Raw genomic sequence first — 22,602 nt, forward strand, 5'->3', positions numbered from 1 at the left:
GTATTAGTAGAATCAATCCTAGGGCAGCCCGAGTGGCTCAGTGGTTTAGCGCTGCCTTCAGCCAGGGCCTGATCCTGGAGACCGGGGATCGAGTCCCACGTCAGGCTCCCTGCATGGAGCCTGCTTCTCCCTCTGCCTGTATCTCTGCCTCTCTCTCTGTGTGTGTCTCTCATGAATAAATAAATAAAATCTTTAAAAAAAAATAGAATCAATCCTAAAGAAACAAAGACATGAATAGTATTAAAGTTTCTGAAATTTATTGTGAAATAGGTATTTTATGAAACTCTGTCAAAGTCATCTTTATCATTAAGATACTTCCTGACTATATCTGTTGCTTCAGGAAAGAAACTGGAAATTAAAATTAACTAAACATATTCTTCATTAATTACGAGCAAAGATAAGCTTTTTAATTTCAGTCTAATTAGCGTACAGTATCTTATTAGTTTTAGGTGTACATCATAGTGATTCAATATTTTTATACATTACAAAATGTATACATTACATATATACGTTTACAAAATGTACAAAATGTAATCCCTATGATAAGTCTAGTTACCATCTCTTTCCCTACAAAGTTATTACAATATTATTGACTTTATGGCCTATGCTCTACATTACATCCCCATGACTTATTTTATAACTGGAATAAGCAAAGGTAAATTAACAAATCTGGTTTTATTACATACTGAACATGAATATGCACAGATCAATTTAATTTTTATCTTTTAATTTATCTTTTCAAATTTTTATTTAAATTCTATTCAGTTAACATATAGTGTAATATTAGTTTTAGGAATATAATTTAGTGATTTATCACTTACATGTAGCACCCAGTGCTTATCACAAGTGCCCTCCTTAATACATTTAGCCCATCCCCCATCCATACTCTCCAACAACCCTCAGTTTGTTCGCTATCATTAAGAGTCTTTATGGGGGCACATGGATGACTCAGTCGATTAGGCATCTGATTCTTGATCTCAGCTCAGGTCTTGATCTTAGGGTCATGAGTTTAAGCCCCATGTTGGGCTCCACACTGGGTGTGGAGACTACCTTTTTTTTTTTTTTTTTAAAAGAGTCTCTTATGATTCGCTTCCTTCTCTGTCATTCTCTTTTTTCCTTTCCATGTGCTCATCTGTTTTTGTTTTTTCTTTTAATTCCATGTGGGTGAAACCATATATTTGTTCTTCTCTGACTTATTTTGTTTAGCATAATACACTCTAGCTCCATCCACATTGTTGCTAATGGCAAGATTTCATTCTTTTTGATCGCTGAATATTGGTCCACTGCCCCCCCCCCCCACTACACTACACTACATCTTCTTAATCCATGCGTTAGTTTATGCACATTTGTGTTCTCTCTATAGTTTGGCTATTGTTAATAATGCTGCCGTAAACATCAGGGTGCACGTACCCCTTCCAAATCTGTATTTTTGTAGCTGGTAGTGCAGTTGCTGGATTGTAGGGTAGTTGTATTTTTAACTTTATCAGGAACCTCTATACTGTTTTCCATAGTGGCTGGCACCAGTTTGCATTCCCACCAACAGTATTAAGAGGGCTCCCCTATGAATCCTTGCCAACACCTGTCATTTCCGGTGTTGTTAATTTTAGCCATTCTGCCAGGTGTGAGGTGTTGTCATCATAGTTTTGATTTGTATTTCCCTGATGATGAGTGACGAGCATCTTTTTCATGTGTCTGTTAGCCTAACCCTTTATCAGATACGTCATTTGTAAATATGTTCTCCCATTCCTTTGGCTGCCTTTTAGTTTTGTTGTTTCCTTTGCTGTGCAGAAGCTTTTTATCTTGATGAAGTCCCAATATATTATTTGTGAAGATCAGTTTTAATGAATTCATTGACAAATTTGCAGAAGTCAAAGCTCAAAACAAACTATTTTGAGTCTGTTATGTACTTATATTTTCCTGATTTTGAGAATTAACATAATTAATGGGTATTTTCCTGTTACTTTTTACCTTCTTTTATGATGTAAATTTTTAAAAATTTTACATTAGATTTTTTTATTGGCATAATTATGTATACAAAGTCCAATAAAAAGTCTCCCTGTGTGTATTTTCTGCATTTTTATTCTAATTTCATGATTATTACAGAAAATAATTTTATTGTATAGAGGAATAGGTGCGGTAAAAAAATGATCTACTCTGGTTATCCAATATTCTAGGTGTGCAACTGACTGATAAGAATTGCCCTGAGGAAAGGATCCTGTATCACAGGTTTCTAAAACCAAAGCATCTTGTCAATTTAGTCATAAAAATGGATTTTCCATATTTGGTCTTACTGCTTTGAGAAGAATGTGGAGACTTAGATTTTGTTTTATTTGAGGCAAATTATACTCGGAGACTAGATTGTCTTTGCCAATAATTTATTTAAAACAGGTTTATTGTGGAAATTAAAATTTATAATAATATTTCACAGGCCAATAGTTTATCCTTTTAATAAGGCAATAAAGAAATACTCCAAATCAGTGATAAATTAATTACACTATTATTTCAGGCAAGGGAGAAGCAAAAGAAATAAAGTCCAAATTTAGTTGAGGTGTACTCTTCTATGAGTTAGTTCTCAGTAGAATCAATCTTTCTAGCTAAAATTTGAGTATCAGCTGTTGGCATAGGTCCTTTGCTGCTGAAGCATGCAGCTAATGGGCAACGGCATTTATACAGTTTGCACCACTGCCTATGAGGAGGAGTAGCCTTGCCAAGACAGGAACAGATGTCCCATCCCTTCCTGGGAGTGCTGCATGGTTTAACACCATTGCCAACCAAGAGAAGCCTGGTCATGGCAGGAGGAAGTGTTTCAAGATCTTTGAAGAGTTATTTAGATAACAAAGAGTAGCCTTGCCCAGATTGAATACCCTCAGTGAAACCTCACAAACTCTTGGTATTTAAAGTTTTAAATGTTCATTACATCATTGCTGTTCTTCCATATGTTACTATCAATAAGTCTCCAGCAGTGCTTGTCAACAGTTGAACTACCAAGTACTTAAGCAACCACAACAGGTGTCAATGACAACATCCTAACACAGCTTCTTCAGTGTAAACCAATTCACCCTTAGGTCAAAACAACTTTACTTAAGTCATAAACAAATGAATTTGAAATCATAACAAACCAATTTACAACAGATTTGGAAAAAAAAAAGTAATGGTTAGGAATTAGATCTTATTGAGGTTAAAAACTTGTAGTTGAATCTGGAAAACAAATGGCTGTGCTTTTGGGGAGCAGAATGAACATGGCTGATTATCATTTTTTAGTTGATGAAAGATTTTTTAAGGAATACTGTTTTGAAAGGAAAATTATCAATAAGATGATAAAAATGTGGATCAGATGACCAGGTAGGATTGGGCTCTTAATGCTGAAGTATTTCAGTGTGGGAAGAAATGCTGATTGGTTCTGTGTAGCTTTCATATTTATTTACTGAGAACAAGATGCTAATCAGGTAATTTTTCAAAGTCAAATGAATTGTCATTCTTGGATTCTGTATACCTCAATATAACTTTTTTTTTTTTTTTACTCTACCCAGCTTCTAAATCTTAGCTTTTGTTGTTATATTTATCTGTGTATTTTTAAATAATACAATTATGCTGCAGTTTCTTGATTTCCAATTTTAGACTTGTCTCAATATCCTAATGTGAGAGAGAGATTTACCCCTTTAACTCCTTCCCTATCCCTTATTTAGGGTTCCCTGTTTTGTCTCAATACAGATATATCATGCTTTTTAAATTGAATCAGCATTCACTATTTCCATGGTGAATATGTAAATACTATTTTCAGTTGAGCCACATATAATACAATGATTTTGTTTCTTTAGATTTCTCATAATGATCGCCTGTCTTCAGTTCTTTTGTTTTCATTTGTTTTCTTTGGACTTAATCAACATCTTGCCTACCTCATCAAACCCTAAAATCATCTTAACTTTTCTTGGGCTAATGGATATGAGAGTAAAATAAATATCACCATTTGTCAGCATCTTGCCTACTTCAGCAAGCCCTAAAACCATCTTAACCCTTTCTGGGGCTAATAAATATTGAAACAATATTTGACAAATAACCATTTGTCACTTTCTTTTTAACCTCCTTACTCAATGTAGATGGCACTTCAGTGCTGTTTTTGTTAATAACTTAGTCTTTCCTGCCATTGTGTTTGTCTGTGTTTGAGGCATGAAATCTATCTGCTTTGCTAATTTATAATGAGTAACATTTGGGTTTGTGGGATTGCTGCTTTCTAAATCATTACAAAATATTCTGCCAAGGAGTGTTGAGCTGTCTTTAGATTTAGAGAAAATTTGGTCAACCTTTAGAGCTTTTACACTGAGTTTTATCTCAAACTTAATTTAGAAAGAGTTAAAAGTTAGGGAGCCAGAAGCAATAATAGTTACTTCATTCTCCTATTTCCATCCCTCCATCTGAGAGAAGAGGAGGAAGAAAGATTCAGTGGCCCAGCTTTTCTAATAAGAGTCAGGAGTCTTCTCAGTTGTAATATATGTTTGGTCGGCTCTAGTCTCCCAGCAAATGAGCCAACAACAAGAAGATATTTCTTGGATCTCTATTTTACATATTTACATATTTGGAGCTTCTATTTTACATGAAGCTGCCATTTTTAGGAAGGCTTAGTTGTTATCTTTATCCTCTCATTTGATTGAAATTAACATCCATAACCTGATGGTGGCTTTACCCCTTCCATCTGTGTCTTGAGCTTGTGTACTGTTTTTGATTTTGTTTGTTTGTTATAGATAATTTGTCCAGTACCATCTGAACTTTCAGCTTATACTTAATGTTTAAGAATGATATATTGAAGACTATATTATTAATGTTTTCAGATTATGGATTATGTACAGCATTTCTAAAAAATAGAATAAAATAGAAACTAAACTAGCCAAGGATATTGTATATCTCGTGAAACTCATTTCACTTATTATATGTGCATGTGTATATACATTTGTAGTGAGTATTTATGTGAAGTATATTTACTAATTATGGTAAGAAAAGTTTGAGACATGCTGCTTTAAACACAAAACACAGTAGTAGAAGTGACTACTCAAATATTTCTGAAGTCTAAGAAACATACGTTTAAAATCTAAGGGAAATTATGGGTCTAGGGGATCATAGTCTTGATTTTCTTCTGTCCTAATGCTTTATGGAATTTCATCAGTTTCTAACTCGCTTTTTATCAGGAATAATAGTCATCCCATTTATCATCTAGGTCCAGTGGACCCTTTTAATTAAATAATTTTAAGCTATTTTATGAATAATTTGCAGATACAAGAATAAATGAGTAGTGGAAAACAACGTTATTAGAAAATTTAATAGAGGGGCACCTGGGTAGCTCAGTTAGTTAAATGTCTGCCTTCAGCTTGGGTTATGATCCCAGAGTCCTGGGATCAACATGTGATCAAGCCCCACGTTGGGCTCCCTGCTGGTTGGGGAGCCTGCTTCTCCTTCTCTCACTCCCCCTGCTTGTGCCCTCTCTCTCTCTCTCTCTGTCAAATAAATAAATAAAATCTTATTAAAAAAAAGAAAATTGAATAGAGAAATAACCATAGCACACATTTTAATTTAATATATTCTTGGTTTAGAAGGTATATACACTCAAAACTGACAAGATTCTTTGAATGCAGCTGATCATTGATGAGTGATCATGCATGAACATGGAATATAACCATCTTGTAAATTTGGGTCCAGCTTATCACTACTGGTTCTGCTGCATTTATATAATCAAAATGTAACTATATCAAAAATAAGTTCCAAGCATATTATTCTTTCTCTTTTTCTCTCTTTGCCAAAATTACTTTGAAAACTTAAATGCCTTGTAATTTGAAGAGAGGACTGTAATTACAAAAGGTTCTCACTTTTGATTTATAAATGCCAGTTAGAATAACCAGTTCAATTAATTGTCCATTTTTACATCATCTTCTTCCTTCCAAATTACCTTAGGATATGTATCAGCCTATAACATTTATACACTTAAAAACTGTTGCAAGTAAATTATGGTACATGAACATCAAAAATAAAGAAATGTTGACATACTCTTTTAGCAAAATGATAGAGTTTTTGTACCATGTTATTTACTGTGGAATGAAACTATCCTGTTTAATGACTGAATGGATGAGAATATAATATTTCCTGGGGTACCTTAGTGCCTGCAGTTGGTTAAGTGACTCTTGGTTCTGGCTCAGGTTGTGATCTCGGGTTGTAGGATCCAGCCCGATGTCCAGCACCATACCCAGTGCAGAATCTGCTTGAGATTCTCTTTTCCTTTCTCTCTGCCCCTCCTGTTCATATGCTTACTCTGTTTCTCTCAAATAAATAAATTTTTTTTTTTTTAAAGAGAGAGAATATATTTCCTTTTTGTCCTTAAAAATATACCTTTGAGTGACTGCAAATGGACATCAAGAATCTGTTTTGGGGAATGAAAATGATCTGAAATTGCATCATGTTAATGACTTGACAATGCTGTAATTTACTAAAAATGATTGAATTGTACAGTTAAAACTGTAGTGATAACTCACTGTTTTTTGAGTTTGAGAAAGTTCATCTAGGGTATTTTCATAATCCTCCTCCTAAAGAAATGATGCAAAAAAAGATACAATAATTTGAACAATGTAGTACAAAAACTGAAGATTGATAGGATAATTGTGATTTACTTAACTATTATTCTTCAGTTGATTCCATCATTTTTTCATTATTTTAGTTTGCTCTTTTTAGCATTATAAGTAATAATTGAAATAATTCCTATGATCATAAAATAACATACTTCTAGCTATAGTAAAAATAAGGTCAGTAAGATCCCATAATATATCTTCTATTAGTTAAAGGGTCTAGTGAGCTCACATGGTAATTTTATTATGGCAATTTAGAATTAATTTTATTCTGTTTTTAAGCAGTTTTACTGAGATATAGTTGACATACAGTAAACAGCATATATTTAAAATACACAGTTTGACATGCTTTGATATATGTGTACAATCAAGATAACATATCTGTCTCCCTCAGAAGATTGCTGGTGTCACTTTGTAATTTCTCCTTCACACCTCTCAGCCAACCACCGAGAAGTAGTCATATGCTTTATTGAGCTCTATGAGTTCTTTATATATTTTGGATATCTATCTCTTATTGGATATATATGATTTACAAGTATCTTCAATAGATGGCCTTTTTGTTGATGATTTCCTTTACCATGGAGATACTTTTTAGTTTGATATAGTCCCATTTATTATTTTTGCTTTTGTTGCCATTTATTTTGGAGTCAGGTCAAAAAGATATTAGGTAAGACCAGTGTCAAGGAGCTCACCTAAACCTATAACCTTTTCTAGGAATTTTATGGTTTCTGGTCTTACATTAAAGTCTTTAATCTATTTTGAGTTAATTTTGGGGGTGTGATATAAGATAGTGGTTCAGTTTCATCCTTTTCACTGACCATACTTAAAGTGTGGGGAGTTATGGTTCACTTTCTTGAGGTTTTTGTGTCTACATAAATTATTCAGAATTCTTCTGCATGGGAGATTTGACTCTTTTCCCCCATCTATTTATTCACTCTTTTTTTTCTGTCACTAAGAACTTATGAACGTTTATTTTACACTTTGGATTATAATCCAGTTTTGGTCTTTTGAGGTGTTAGTTGGCTCTAGTGCCCATTTGCCATCCTCTCATCATTATGCTGCCCCCCCCCCCCTTTTTTTTTTTTTTTAAAGTACTTCTTTACTTTCTGGCATAACAAGATGCTTTAGGCTCATCATGTATATATCCTGATCCAGTTCTAGAATCAAACATTTCTCTAAGAAGCCCTGGTCTCTTTTATTGGAGAATAGTATTAGAAACTAATGTCTGTGCTGTAAATATGCTTGTGTTACTGGCGTATCATTGCTTCTAAGTTCTTTTTTTTTTTTTTTAATTTTTATTTATTTATGATAGTCACACAGAGAGAGAGAGAGAGAGAGGCAGAGACATAGGCAGAAGGAGAAGCAGGCTCCATGCACCGGGAGCCCGACGTGGGATTCGATCCCGGGTCTCCAGGATCGCGCCCTGGGCCAAAGGCAGGCGCCAAACCGCTGCGCCACCCAGGGATCCCTGCTTCTAAGTTCTACCAGAAGTTTGATATTGTATTGAATCAGTAAATCAATTTGGAGTGAATTGGCTCTATTTTAATAATAGAGTCTTCTGATTCAGGCACAAGGCATATTTTCCCATTTATTTAGGTCTTCTTTCATTTCTCTCACTAGTTTTAGTGTACATGTATTTTGTCAGATTTCTCTCTTTGTCAGATTTCTTTATATATTTTTAAAGTTTTTGTTTATATTCCAGTTAGTTAACATGTAACATAATACTAATTTCAGGTGTATAGTATAGTGATTGATCTCTTCCATACAACACTCAGTGCTCATTGTAACAAGTGTACTCCTTAATTCCCATCACCTATTAAACCCATCCATCAACTGATGAACGGATAAAGAAGATGTGGTATATATATTTTAATGTTATTATAAATGATATTAAAATTTTTTTAAAAAGATTTTATTTATTTATTCATGAGAGAGAGAGAGAGAGAGAGAGAGAGAGAGTCAGAGACACAGGCAGAGGGAGAAGCAGGCTTCATTTCATGCAGGGAGCCCAATGTGGGACTTGATCCTGGAACTCCGGGATCACACCCCCGGCAGAAAGCAGACGCTAAACCACTGAGCCACCCAGGGATCCCTTAAAAGTTTTTCAATTTATAATTATTGCTTTCTTCTGGGATGAAGGTATGATTAAATTTTGTATGTTGATCTTACAGCTTGCAAACAACCTTGCAGAACTCATTTAGTTGTAGTAGTTTCTCATGAGTCCACTGGATTTTTCTGCAAATTCACTTTCATTAGGAACATAAACATTTAGGATTGTTATAAACTCTTCATTTATTGGCCTCTTTATCATTATGAAAGGATTTTCTTTATTTCTAGTAATGTTCTTTGCTATGAAATCTAATTAATTTGATATTAAAATAGGCATTGCAGCTTCCTTTTGACAAGTGTTATGTAGTATATTATGCTAACATGTAATAGGCTTTAACTGTTATTTTTAAATGAATAAATATTTTCTAATTTTTTAGTTTTAGTTTTTAAAAAATATTTATTTATTTATTTGAGGCAGGGGCAGGGCAGAGGGAGAGAGTCCCAAGTGGGCTCCATGCTGTGCACTGAGTGCAGAGCCTGATACAGGGCTCAGTCTCACAATCTTGAGATCATGACCTGAACTGAAACCAAAAGTCAGATGTTAAACCTACTGCACCACTTAGGTGCCCTGTTCTAATTTTTAATGTAGAAAATATAGGTATACATGCCCTACCTAAACAGAAGCTCTTTAGGAGTCCTCAGTAATTTTTAAGAATGTAAGGAGATCCTAAGGTGAAAAAGTTTGAGAATTGCTGATCTGTCAATATATATTTTTTTCATTAGATAATCATCTGTTTACTCAGTTATTTGTTCATCAGATGTTCATTAAGGCCATTTTAGTTTTAGGAAATAAAAGCATTTAAGACATGGTTTTGGTCACCAAAGAACTCTTGATACAGAATTGAGGGGTATGATGATATGTGAATAAATGGGATGCAATGCACTATATGAGATATATGCTCTCATAGTGTCACTGTGCGTGGCACAGGGTTAAACAGTATAGAATTCTTCTGTATGGGAGTGTTTAGTGTTAAATATACCTGACTTGAGGGCAGCCTCGGTAGCTTGGTGGTTTAGCGCCGCCTTCGGCCCAGGGTGTGATCCTGGAGACCCGGAATCGGGTCCTGCATTGGGCTCCCTGCATGGAGCCTGCTTCTCCCTCTGCCTGTGTCTCTGCCTCTCTGTCTCTGTGTCTCTCATGAATAAATAAATAAAATCTTAAAAAATATATATATATACCTGACTTGAAATCCAAGCTCTGTACCTTAGCTATGAGAACTTAACCTCTCTGAACCTTACTTTTCTTAATTGTAAAGTGAAGATGGTAATAGAGTCTATCTCTCAGGATTGTTTTGATTATAAAACTTAATTTATAGTACTTAACTCATAGTACTCTTAGTACTTAAGAAAACATTCAATAAATGTTAACTGTTATTATTTGGTTAGTGAAAAGTTTTATGGAGCAAGGGAGAGGTAGAGGTCACATCTGGCTTTAAAGGTGTCCACCACTTCATGGAAGTGGACACTTGCCGGATTGAATCTAATGTTGGTTGACCAAGATTGTGGGCTAGTTAACATAGACAAAAGGAATGCTCTGTAGTAGTTGGGATTACATCCTGCTTCCACTTGTTGAAAAATAGTATGATTAATGAATATCACTAGGATAATGAATTACCAGTAAGAATAATGTCATCTATTCTCTCCATTAATTTATCAAATATAGATGTAGCAATACCAAACTATTTAAGGTTTATTATCACATTAACCTTTTAGTGTAAAGATTAAGAGAACATACTCTGGAGTTACACTGCCCTGGGTTTATTCAGTACCGGATTTTTTATTAATTAATTCCCTGGGCAGTTTAATCTCTCTGTATTTTGTTTTCTCATTTTCAAAATGAAGATATTAGAGCCTGTGTCATAGAGTTGGGAGGATTAAATGAGTTAATAAATGATAAATCCTTATAATAATATCTGACACGTGGTAAGTACTATGTAAATGTTAGCTATTTGAGTGATAAATGCTACCATTGGAGTTAACATTTGTTGCTGGGAATATTACTAATGTGTAGTGAGCTCTGTAAATATTGATCTTAAACTCATTTTTAAAGTTTAAGTTCAGTTTAATTTTGTTGATGGATTTTGTTTTTCTTTCTCATTATGATTTTCAAATGGCATTTTCAGGCCGGAGATACTTTAATATAAAAACAATTGTCAAATTATATATCCTAAGTCATTTAATGATTCTGCATGATCTGTATTGTTAGTTTTTTTTTCAGAGTGAAGTTTTACTTTTAATATAAGTACTGTGTCTATTACTACAGTTTTTACTGTTTATTAAATATAATGATTTCTGAAGATCTACTAAGGATAATCATACCCTAGAGTTTGTTTTTTATCCAAGTTTATAGATAAATACTAAAATTCTAATTTACACATACCATACCAATGAGAATTATTTTCTGGTCAATGTTATATGGCAGGTAGTATTCAAGGAATGCTTGTTAAAGACTTAGGGAAGAAGTAAAATAAAATGACTGTGCTAGTAGGTTTTTGTCATTTATTTTTTGCTTGTATTTGTTCTAAAGAAGCCTTAATGAAAAATATTAAGTGTTTTTAGAGGCAACTTTGAATTTTGTAAATAATGATTTTAGTAATAAAATGTAGAACTTAAATTAATCACTTAAATATTTATATTCACATTGAAGATAATATGTCTGTGCTTATATGAAGTCAGGGTCTTTAAAAACATCAGCAAGAAAAGAGTCTTTTAATGATATGTTGGCTAGACCATTAATTGTGAAAGTATTGTAAAGTGTGCGGTCACTTACTAATTCTTCATTTTTTTTGATGGGAACTCAGGATCACAGGCTAGCATTCAGGTTAACCATTTTGAAGTGTGTCCTGAAAGATTAATATTTTCTTAAAAACCAATTTCAAGTAAAGATAACACATTTTTCTTTAGATATGAGGAAATTGTATTTCCTTCAAAAAAAAGAAAAAATGATCTGGAGATTGAGTTGTTAGGAAATTATGAGACATGTGTAGCTTGGTGACTCTTTTAACCTTTCAAATATAAAACATGTTGGTTCTTGGGTTAAAGAACCCTCTAATTTATAGTTAACATGTTCTGTGATTGTAATCTAGGTCTGTTTTCTTTTTCTGTCTTTTTATTAACTAAGATATAATACATGCTTTTAATTTCTCTAAATCCTTCTGCCATGAATTTTCTAATAACTAAATTAAGCACCAAGTATAAGAAACATTAGATTGTATATAAGCTTTGGAAATTGTCATTCATTCCTATTTTCAGAAAGAATAGAGACTATAAAAATTTAAATCTGAAAGAAAATGTATACAATATAATATGCTAAGCAAAGTAAGCTTTTTGTGTTCTAAGAATCTTTTCTAGTCATTTGGAGTCACATACAGCTTTCTTAAGAGCTTCTATTAAATAAACTCATTAAGTTTTCTCCTATATAGGTAATGTATGTTCTTTATAGAAAAAATTTTAAGATATAAGTAAACAGAAAAATTACTCATGTTTCTACCATTGAGTTACTGGGTCTTTTTTTTTTTTCTTCAGTATGCAAATCATAATAAGCCATCAATGATCTCTGTCCTTGTGGAAGATAATGACTCAAATCCCTTATGCTTTTTTCTTAGCATTTTATCATCTTAATATTGATTCCTTTCCTCTTGGTTTGGAAGAAGCCCATGTCACCACTCCTCAAACAAATATTCAACAAGTGAAAACCAGATAGTTGGTTTTGCCGATATAGACTCAAAATATATTTAAGCTTTGGTTCTACTAAAATTCAGTTATTTTAACATGATAAGAATGCTCAAAATAGTCTTTATACTGATTTGAAGGTAATGTTGCCATGTTGGTTTTTTTTTTCCTCTGTATAACTGGTTTTAAATGTAAAAACATAAATCCTAAAAGAGTGGGAGTGGAAAAACAGGGATGGTTTTCATTTGCTACAATTTCCTGTGAGACATGGCTCTAAACAAGGCCCATATTTACACAAGACAATATAGTTTTACATACAGTGGTATATTCAGCACATTTTGAAATTCTTTAACCAGTCACCTGTATTTAATACTTTCATAGTAAATGTGTTTAATAATGCTAGGTGAAATTTGAAATAATTTTTAAATAATTTTACAGTAGAAACACCAGTTAAATCAACGTATTGGTAGTAAATGTCGAAAAAAAATTATTTTTGCTGCCACTGCAAAATCAATTGTGTAACTGTTCTTTTTAAACTGACTTACATTACTAAATTCTAAACACTGCACTCCTGTAACTTGTCAGAAGCAGGTTTGGGTTAATAGATATTTTCAGTGATGTAATGGGAACTTTTGGCAGTGAGTCAGAATATAATGGACTGTGATTAATGTTTTAATAAGTACTTTTCTATTGCTCGTGATGTAGAGGAGAAATAGTTTCCTGCTTGGATTGATAGGAGAATAGCAGGTGTGCATATAGTGTTTAAAAAAAAAAGACTTGGAATTTTTTTCTTAGAATAACATTAATTTTTTTTATGGTTAAACTTCATTATCATAGGAGATGCATATGTTATCACAGAAACCTGCAACTGATTTTGAAGAATACAATTAAGAGATGATTACTGATTGCCTAATTAAATCTTTTAATTTGTAGCCTTTATTTTCTTATGAAGCTATAATTTGAAGTCTGTGTAGTTCGATGTTACTACTTCTTATAAGTTAAAGGAAATCAGGGATCTGCTTAAATCCTAGGACATGTGAGTTCTATGCCTCTTTGTTTTTAAAACATTCACATTGTTCAGAAATTAGAAAAAAATTTTTTTAAGCTTTGAAAGTTTTTCTCTTAAGGCCAGGAAGTACAGATTGATAGTCAAATGGAATAGTGATCATGTGAGAATTCTCCATTGCAAAGGGCACAAGTTCAACCTGTAAACTCAATAAAGTTCAGAAGTTTGGAAAGTTAAACCCAGGAGATTTTATGTCAGCCTTGGAATCTGAGTAAGTGAAGACAAACCAGAAGAAATACTGGTGTGCCAGACTCGAGGGTTTGGTTTACAGTTTTCTGGTTCCTTCATTTTTCTCAGTTTAGTTTTGGCAACTTATATGCAGTTATGTATGTGTTTTTTGTTGTAGGTAGAGTCCTAGGGCTCAATAAATATCCTCCATTGGGGAGATAGTATTATACCACTACAGATACCTTCTGCTTTGTTTGTCTCTGAATTATGTATGAAATTGAGCATTCCAAATGTGCACTTTTCTGAAAGTTCATAATTGTCAGCAGAGTCTCAAAGGGATCCTGATTCTAATAAGGAATCTGGAATAGTGATTCTCAACTTTGGTATTCAGAATCACTATGAGGGTTTACTAAAACACTTTTCTGATTTAGTAGGACTGATGTGGGGCCCCAGAATTTTTATATCTTTTTTTTTTAAATTTGTTTATTTATTTGAGAGAGAGAGAGACCGAGAGAGCGCCCATGAGCATGCAAGAGCGGGAGGAGAGGGAGAGGGAGAGGGAGAGAGTCTCTAGGAGACTCCTTGCTGAGCATAGAGCCCAATGTGGGGCTTGATATCATGACCGTGAGATCATGACCTGAGCCCCTGAGATGATGACCTAAGCTGAAATCAAAAGTCAAAATGCTTAACCAACTGAGCCACCCATGTGCCCCCAGAATTTTCATATCTAACAGGTTCCCAAGAGATGCTGATGCTGTTGATTGGGGAACCACACTTTGAAAACCACTGGTTTAGCGATGGTAAATAGCTTTCTAGACCTTTTCCTATATTTCATGTATAGTGTATATTTTATAAAAACACATATGCTTGCTGTGTTATTTTGTTATCTCTTTTAACTTACCGTGTTGAAACTATCTTTCCATATTTATCCATAGCATCATTTAAAGTATTACATATCATAATTTATTTAAGCAGTTCCATATTAGATATTTAGGTTGTTTTTATAAATAGATTGTTGCCAAATTTTTGCGTAACATTCCTTATTATTTCATTAGTAAAATCCCGGGATTGAAGGATAGGCGTGTTTTTAAGGCCCATTTAAGGCTAAATGGCTTTTTAACATCTGGCACATGAACATTAATAAATATAATGACCACCACTTTAAAAGAGCCAGAAGAAATATTAAAAGTAAAACAGAAAAGCTTGTTTCAGGAAACAAGTATTTTACCTTTCGTTGGCTCAGCAGTTTGCATTTTTTTATGATGAAAACTTGTTTGACCAGTAGATTTTTCTAAGTTAAAAACATTTGTCAATATTTGTAACTATAATGAAATTTCCAAAGCAGTAAGAGTTCTTTTTTTTTTTTTAATTTGGAGAGATATTACCATTTTACTTTATTGGTATGTCACATATCAATAGAATGTATGATTTGCATAAAAAGTTACATTACTAAGCTTCTGCCACTGTTAAAGAGCTGTTCAAATTCAGTACCTGTTTTTTTTTTATTATTATATTCCATGCCTTGAAAATAGCAAAACAGTGTTAGTTTTTGGATTATGGTGGAAAGTATATTTTTTCTATTAGTGTTATAGTAAGAAAAATTAAGATTGTTTTCCAGTGTAAGAATAAAATGAAGTACAGTAGCAATACCCCTCCTCACTCCAATCCACAGTCTTGCTTTCCTTAGTTTCAGTTACCCAAAGTCAACCACAATGTGCATGCAGATGATCTTCCTTATGACTTATCCTCAGAAGGTCAATAGTAGCCTAATGCTATGGCACAATGCCTGTCATCTGCCTCATTTCATCTGATCATGTAGGCATTTTATCTTAAGTAATCACAAGAAGAAGGGTGAGTGTAGTACAGTAAGATGTTTTGAGAGAGAGGATGCATTGGCATAACTTTTATTACAATATATTATAATTGTTCTATATCATTAGTTTTTGTTAATCTCTTAGTGTGCCTAATTTGTAAATTAAACTTTATCATATGTATATATAGGAAAAACGTATATATAGGGTTTGGTATTATCTGTGATTCTAGGCATCTCCCCTGGATAAGGGGGGGGACTACTGTATTCATTTATCTACTTTTTAAATGAAGAAATAAGGATATATAGTAAATCTCTTTGCTGTCTTGTAAAACCATCCTGAAAGACACCACCCTCACCCCCAACTCTCTAAAACAAAATGCTGAATGCGTAGAGAGAAAAATTATCTGAAAGTTTTTCTACAGATATGATCACTAAAAGCTGTCCAGCATTGGGGATCTTGGATAAAGCAAACCAGGGAAAGAGTTAACAACTGGTAAACAAGTTGAAACAGGCATTAGATCAAATACAGTCTGTCCTATTACATCCCCTGTTTCTAGAACCCATTCATATCTATAATACAGATTAACTCATGTGAATGGTAAATAGGGGAATGATATCTATAAAATATGAGAGACACACATGATTTGGTTCACACCTGATTTTTCCCAGTAGATAAATGTGTTATGTTACCTAGTAATAGCAGCTGAACTCAGATATACAGATACATTAACATAGATGAATGCATGCAGCAAGCAACAGAAGAATGAATAGAGTACTATATAGGATGCCCATTCTCACTGTGTTCTTCTTTTTGGCTTAGTTTTGCCATGCACTCTCTCTTGGAAGTGCTATTTTTTGGAGTTCTTTCCAATTTTTGTGCATGTTGCCCTTGTTTTCTTTCTTTTTCTTTTTAAAGATTTTATTTATTTATTCATGAGAGATAGAAGCAAAGTCATAGGCAGAGGGAGAAGCAGGCTCCCTGTGGGGAGCCCGATGCAGGACTCAATCTTAGGTCCCCAGGATCATGCCCTGAGCCAAAGGCAGATGCCCAACCACTGAGCCACCCAGGCGTCCCTTGCCCTTGTTTTCATAATTTGGCAGCCTTACCCCTTTCTCACAACTTTTCCCATCAAATTACATTTACTTTTTTCTTCCTTTATCCTAAAAGGTATATTTACTGTATTATCTATTTGTTTGGAACTTAACCAACCTTTTATAAAATAAACTATGCCAATACTTACAGGAGGATTATTAATGTCTTTGTTAGTGCTATGATTATGAATTTTGCATAGGTTTTGGGTGAACTGCCTCAATCCTGTTTTACCTGTAATTTTAGGTATGTGTTTTGGCAGAATGTGAGGTCTTTTAAGAGCCCTTAGGTTATTACTTAGGTTATCAAATTCTAGCATAGAGGTATAGGCCTCTGGTTCATTGAGTCAGAGTAGGCTCAGTCAGAAACCATTCAGCACTTGGAATTGCCCACTGTAAGAGCTCTTTTGATGGAGATTCAGTCTTTTTAAAAGTATGTTATGTATGTATTTATTTAAAGATGCATGAGCAAGTGAGGGGGTGGGGTCAGGGTAGGGGCAAGCAGACTCTGCTGAGCACCTGGCCTGTTGTAGGGCTCAATCTCAAAACCCTGAGATCATGACTTGAGCTGAAATCAAGTCTGATGAGATCGAGAGTTGGACGCTCACCAACTCAGCCACCCAGGCACCCCAATGGAGATTCAGTCTTAATTGTGGATTTTAAACACAGTGCTATTCATTTGGCCTTACTCTTTGTTTAGAAACCCCTAGCATCTAAGAAGTATTATTTCCAGTTATGAGATAAACTCATTACCTCAGAAATTACCCCTGTTCTATCTACAGAGTTGCCAATTTACATATTCAAAAAGAGAACCTTATCTTCTGACCTGACATGGAGCTTTCTGAGACACAATTTTTTTTTTTTTTATCAGAGGGTATCCTTTGCTTGGCTCTAGAAAAGGATCTCAGGCTGGTTTACTCACTTAGGCCTAGACATAAAGGCCTATATGTCCTGCACTCTCATGATGCTTTACCCAAATTGGTAAATTCTTAAAGCCATTAAAAAAAATCCCACACTGATGTATAATTTACATATTGTAGAGTTCACCCATTTTAAGTGTATGACTCAAGGAATTTTGGTAAATTTACCAAGTTATGCTGCCATCACTACAATCAAGTCCTGATTCAGGTATGTATGACCATTGTAGTCCCATGTTCTGAAAGAGGCCCTGTACTTGAAGTTCAGTGCTTTGTGGTCACCATCTTGAAATTCTTAATTTTATCTTTGAATTTGTGTTTTGTAAGTAAAGTCTGACGGAACAGTGGAACATGTTTTATTTTTTATTCTTATTTTAATTTTTTTTTAATGGAACATATTTTAGTGGGCTTGGAGCCACATGCATCTACCTGCCTATCTGCAAAATATTCTAGGCCACTTACTCCTTGCCCCTGCTCATTTCCTGCTGCTCCTGCCACCACCAGCAGAGCTGTGGTTACAGGGAAGGTCAGGATTGGATGTATGTGCCCTGCATGTGGGGAGGGTCTGTTCTTTGTGAGTATCCTCATGCCTCAAGGAGCCCAATGTTAAATGGCAAATGAAAAGTACTATGATAAGTCTAGAGAGTTCAGAAGAAAGAGAAAAAAAATTCTTTCTTTTTGAGCATTTTTATTATGTACTGAATCTGACCACATTCCAATGTTAGAACTTTTCTTTCATCCACAAAAGATTCATCATGTCCGTTTACAGTTAATCCCCATTTCCCATTCCCAGACATGGGCAACCATTTTCACCTCTTCTTTGTCTCAATAGATTTGCCTATCTAGACATTTCATGTAAATGTAATCATATAATATGTGGTCTTTTGTGTCTTGCTTCTTTCATGTTTTTGTAGCATATATTGATATCTCATTTCTCTTTGTTGCTGAATAATATTCCATTGTATGGATATATGACATTTTATCTAACTATTATCTACCTTATCTATTCATAAGTTGATGGGCTTCGAGTTGTTTCTGAATTTGTGGCATTATGAATAATGCTGCTATGAACATTCATATGTAAATCCTTATATGGACATATGATTTCTTTCTCTTGGGTATATACCTAGGAGTAGGTATAGGAACTGTTGTCCAAGGTGGCTGTAACATTTAACCTTCCCACTAGCATGAGAGTTCCTATTTTTCCATATCCTTAGCAGCATACATGCATAGGGTGAGGATAGAAGTCAGGAAGAGGTGAGTGGGCTTCTGTTTAGCTTTTGAAAAGCTGCAGAATGTTTCCAATCCCCTAAATAGAATAAATTTCTAAGAAACTTACCTTTTCCCCTGGTGGAAGCATGGTCCAAAGTTAGTATTACCTATCATTTTTAAAAAATAGTTTATTTATTTATTAGGGAGGCGGGGAGATATAGAACATATGCACAAGCAGGGGAAGGGGCAGAGGGAGAGAGAGAACCTTAAGCAGACTCCCTGCTGAGCACAGAGCCTGATTTGAGGCTGCATCTCAGGACCCTGAGATCATGTCCTGAGCCAAAATCAAGAGTTGGACACTTAACTGACTGAGCCGCTCAAGTGCCCCACTATTACCTCTCATTTTGATTGTAACCATTTTAGTGGGTAAAAGATAGTATCCCAATGCATATTTAATTTGCATTTTCCTGATGACTAGTGATGTTGAACATCTTTTTTTATCCTTATTAACCATTCAAATATCTTTTTTGTTGAGCTGTCCAGATCAATTGCCTATTTTAAAATCTGGTCATTGTCTTATTAAGTTATGAGTTATTTATATATTCTGATATCAGTTCTTTGCTAGAATCATAACTTGTCAATATTTTTTCCCAGAGTGTGGTTTTTTTCATGTTTTTATTGATGTCTTTTGAAACATAAATATAGTTGAATTTTTATCAAGTCTATCTTACCATTTTTTTTCTTTCATGGAACGTGCCTTTGGTGTCCTAAGACAATTTTGGCTACCTGAAGGCCATGAAGATTTCCTCCTGTGTTTTCCTCTAAAAGTTTTTATAGTTTTAATATTTACATTTAGGCCTCTGATCTATGCCAAGTTAATGTTTTTGTAATGGTGTGAGATATGTTTTTTGCACAGCTACCCAATTGTTCCAATACCATTTGTTGAAAAATTATTCTTTCCCCATTGAATTTCCTTTAAAGCCACGTGTTTTGCATATCATCTGCAGTAATTCTTACTGTAAGCAAAGGTATGTGACTACTGAGTCCTGAACTTTTTCTTGACTTAAGGAATGTTGTCTTTTCTTTGAATTACATTTTAGCTTTGGGCCTATCTGGAATAGTAATAGTGAGTGTTAGAGGTATATATTAAGCTTGAGGAATGTTTTTTTTTATTTATTTTATTTTATTTTATTTTATTTTATTTTATTTTATTTTATTTTATTTTTTGAGGAATGTTTGATTTTAAATGTGAAAACTGTAAGGAAACATTTTACATCTTTACTCTCAATTTATAATTAAGCCCTGAAGTAAATATTTATTATTATTGTTTTAGACCCAAGAGGGTCTCTGATTCCTAGGCTAGGAAACATTTTGACAGGAACCAGCTTCTTTCAACCTCAAACACCTAACCTTCTAATACAGAAAGGTTTAAATTTTGTTTCAGTCTTCAAACTCAAGATATTTGCATTCAGAGGTCAGAAAAATATAATATGCATTGGTAAAGGAAAACTGGTTCCCTTAATAGCTTTTCCAGGTTAAAAATTAGGGGTCATTGAGGCAATGTTTAGTTTTGGCTGTATTTACGGATGCTACTATCGGTTAGTTCCAGAGTACTTACTTAAAGACATCTTCCTTCAAAATCCTTATTACTAAAGATTCATCTTTCTTCTTTATCTTTTTGTCATTTTTTTCCTCTAGATTGTAAGTTCTTCTAAATCTGGGAATAATTTCTTACTCATTTTTGTTTTTTACCTCCCCGAACCCCATTTTACCTCATCTCACAGTGCCTTGAAGGCTCAGGTGTTTCTGAAATGGCTTTTTATTTTTAAATTTTTATTTACTTTTTTATTGCTTCTGTAATATAATACTGTTTAGTATTAAACTACACACTACTTAAACCACATGATTAATACTGTGTATTAAATAACACTATACAAATTGGTAGTGTTTTCTTGAAGATCTTCAATCTATAATCCTAAACATTGTTGTAGGAGGTATTTTCATGGTTTTCAGGTCAATCTTTTGTCTGCTTCATAAACTTTTTTCTGTGTTCTGAAACAGTCTCAATAGCATAACAATGTTCTTGATACAACTTTCCTATAAAATCATCTGAATCATCTTTCCATGAAATAACTTTTTAGATCGAAGAGAATTTGAGAGCTATAAGAGAGAGAGGCATGATAGTGGGGTCAAGATGGGGGCCAAGATGATTCTTCTTTCGGAAATGTATATAATTGTGCTGGGTGCTTAAAGTATGGATACCAGTCATCCCTGGTTCCTCTCTCAAGAGCTGACATCTGGAGATGGAGACTGCCATATAAACAAGTATATCATTATTTGGGATAGGGTCAAGGAAAGCTTCATGGAGGTGATGGAATTTCAGCTCCATTTTAAAGGATAAATTTGAGTCTGCCAGTAGCATACATATACCATTCTGTTGGAGGAGAGAGATTTGAAAGAACATGGTACCTTTGATAGAAATATAAGTCGTTGAGTCTTACTAGAACACAGGGTTTGTAACAAAGAGTGACAAGAAACTGGTTAGGATTACAGAGCATAAAGAGTCTTATTTGCCATATTAAATATTTTAGATAATACTCATTTTCTCTACTTCCTTATTTACTTCCCATTTACTTCTGTGTATCTTAAATCAAGGTTGAAAAACCACTGTTTTTCTGTTTTCTCTATCTGGATTTTGGACCATATACCTTTTTTTTAAGATACTATTTTTAAGCAAACTACACGCAACATGAGGTTTGAACTCATACTCCAAAGATCAAGAGTTGCATGATCTGCTACTGACTGAGCCAGCCAGGTACCCCTGGACCATACACTTTTAGTAATTAGGAGCTGTTGAACTTTTAATAGGCGACATATTTGGATTTATATTTAAAAATACTTCTCAAGGCAGCAGTATGAATGATGTATTTGAATAGCTTGAAATTTTTAAAAAGGCCAAAATAGAGAAGTCTAAACAGTGAGGATGGAGTTAAGAGAATGAATTCAAGAGAGATTTAGGGATAGAATTAATAGGATTTGGCAGCTGACTTCATATGGAAAGTAAGAAACAGTCTACGAAAATGCCAAGGTTTTTGGCTTAGATGCCAGTCCAACTCTGTGATGACTTTCATAGAGAGAAGGCCTCCTTCAGAGTTTTGCATGGCCTATAGAGTATGACACTTGGACACAAGTCTTTATGTGTGAGAGCTACAGCAAGCATCAGAATGTTAAGGCAGCTGCTTCAGGCTTTATTCTCACTGCTCGCTCTTGTTGCCTGCTGTGTCAAGGGAGGCCCAAGAAGAGAAGTCAGAGAAAGACAGGGACTGCATTATTCTGTTGCCAGAGAGTCTGTGCAGCTGCCACTTCCTTCTGATTCACCACCACCACTTGCCACAGCTGCTGGGCTGGATAAAAGTAGGTAGACTGTAAAAACTTCTGGCTTAACAAAGCCTGTTGTATTATTGAGTGTAACTTAAAATTTTGTTTTCATGATATATCTCTGATTTTTGTGTTAGTGTCCTTTATTTTAAAAATCTGTCTGTAGATCTTGTAGACCTAAATTTTTTATTTAGTAATGCTGAAACCTTTAATATTTATGATTTAGTTAGTTTGGGTGAATACTACTACCTACATTAAAGTCCATAATATGTATATATACATAAAAATATATATTTTTTATGAATATATAATTTAAGGCATATATTACAGCTGTTGAGTTGCTATTATAGTCTGAGAAGAACTGCTTAGTTGTCAGGGTAAAAGATTTTTAAACATTCTGAAAGTCCGTTTTAAAAAATAATGGTGAATTATGTACTCCCTTAGATACCCAGCTAACTTTAAATTTACACAACTATTTACATCTTTTGTTCAGTGGTTTTGGGAATAAGCATGCTCTTTGTGTCTATAGGATAGCTTGTACTTAAATATTTGCCTTTTCTTTTCTTTTTCTCT

General features: G+C 34.0%; 1 protein-coding gene across 7 annotated transcripts in view; it reads left to right on the top strand.

Annotated features, from left to right (window-relative positions):
* Window positions 1-22,602, top strand: part of MNAT1 (MNAT1 component of CDK activating kinase) — a 188,449-nt gene that overhangs the window by 133,523 nt on the left and 32,324 nt on the right. For 2 of the 7 annotated variants that reach the window (XM_025444292.3, XM_025444293.3), the window contains one exon: window positions 21,939-22,065. The exons of 4 other annotated variants lie outside the window; for them this stretch is intronic. In XM_025444292.3, the coding sequence (XP_025300077.1) occupies window positions 21,939-22,065 (127 nt within the window). Of the gene's footprint in view, window positions 1-7,917; window positions 8,099-21,938; window positions 22,066-22,602 lie in introns of those variants that run through there. One more of the 7 variants, XM_049113231.1, reaches the window with a different exon arrangement.

This window comes from Canis lupus, chromosome 8 (assembly GCF_003254725.2).
Source record: "Canis lupus dingo isolate Sandy chromosome 8, ASM325472v2, whole genome shotgun sequence".
Classification (NCBI taxonomy): domain Eukaryota; kingdom Metazoa; phylum Chordata; class Mammalia; order Carnivora; family Canidae; genus Canis; species Canis lupus.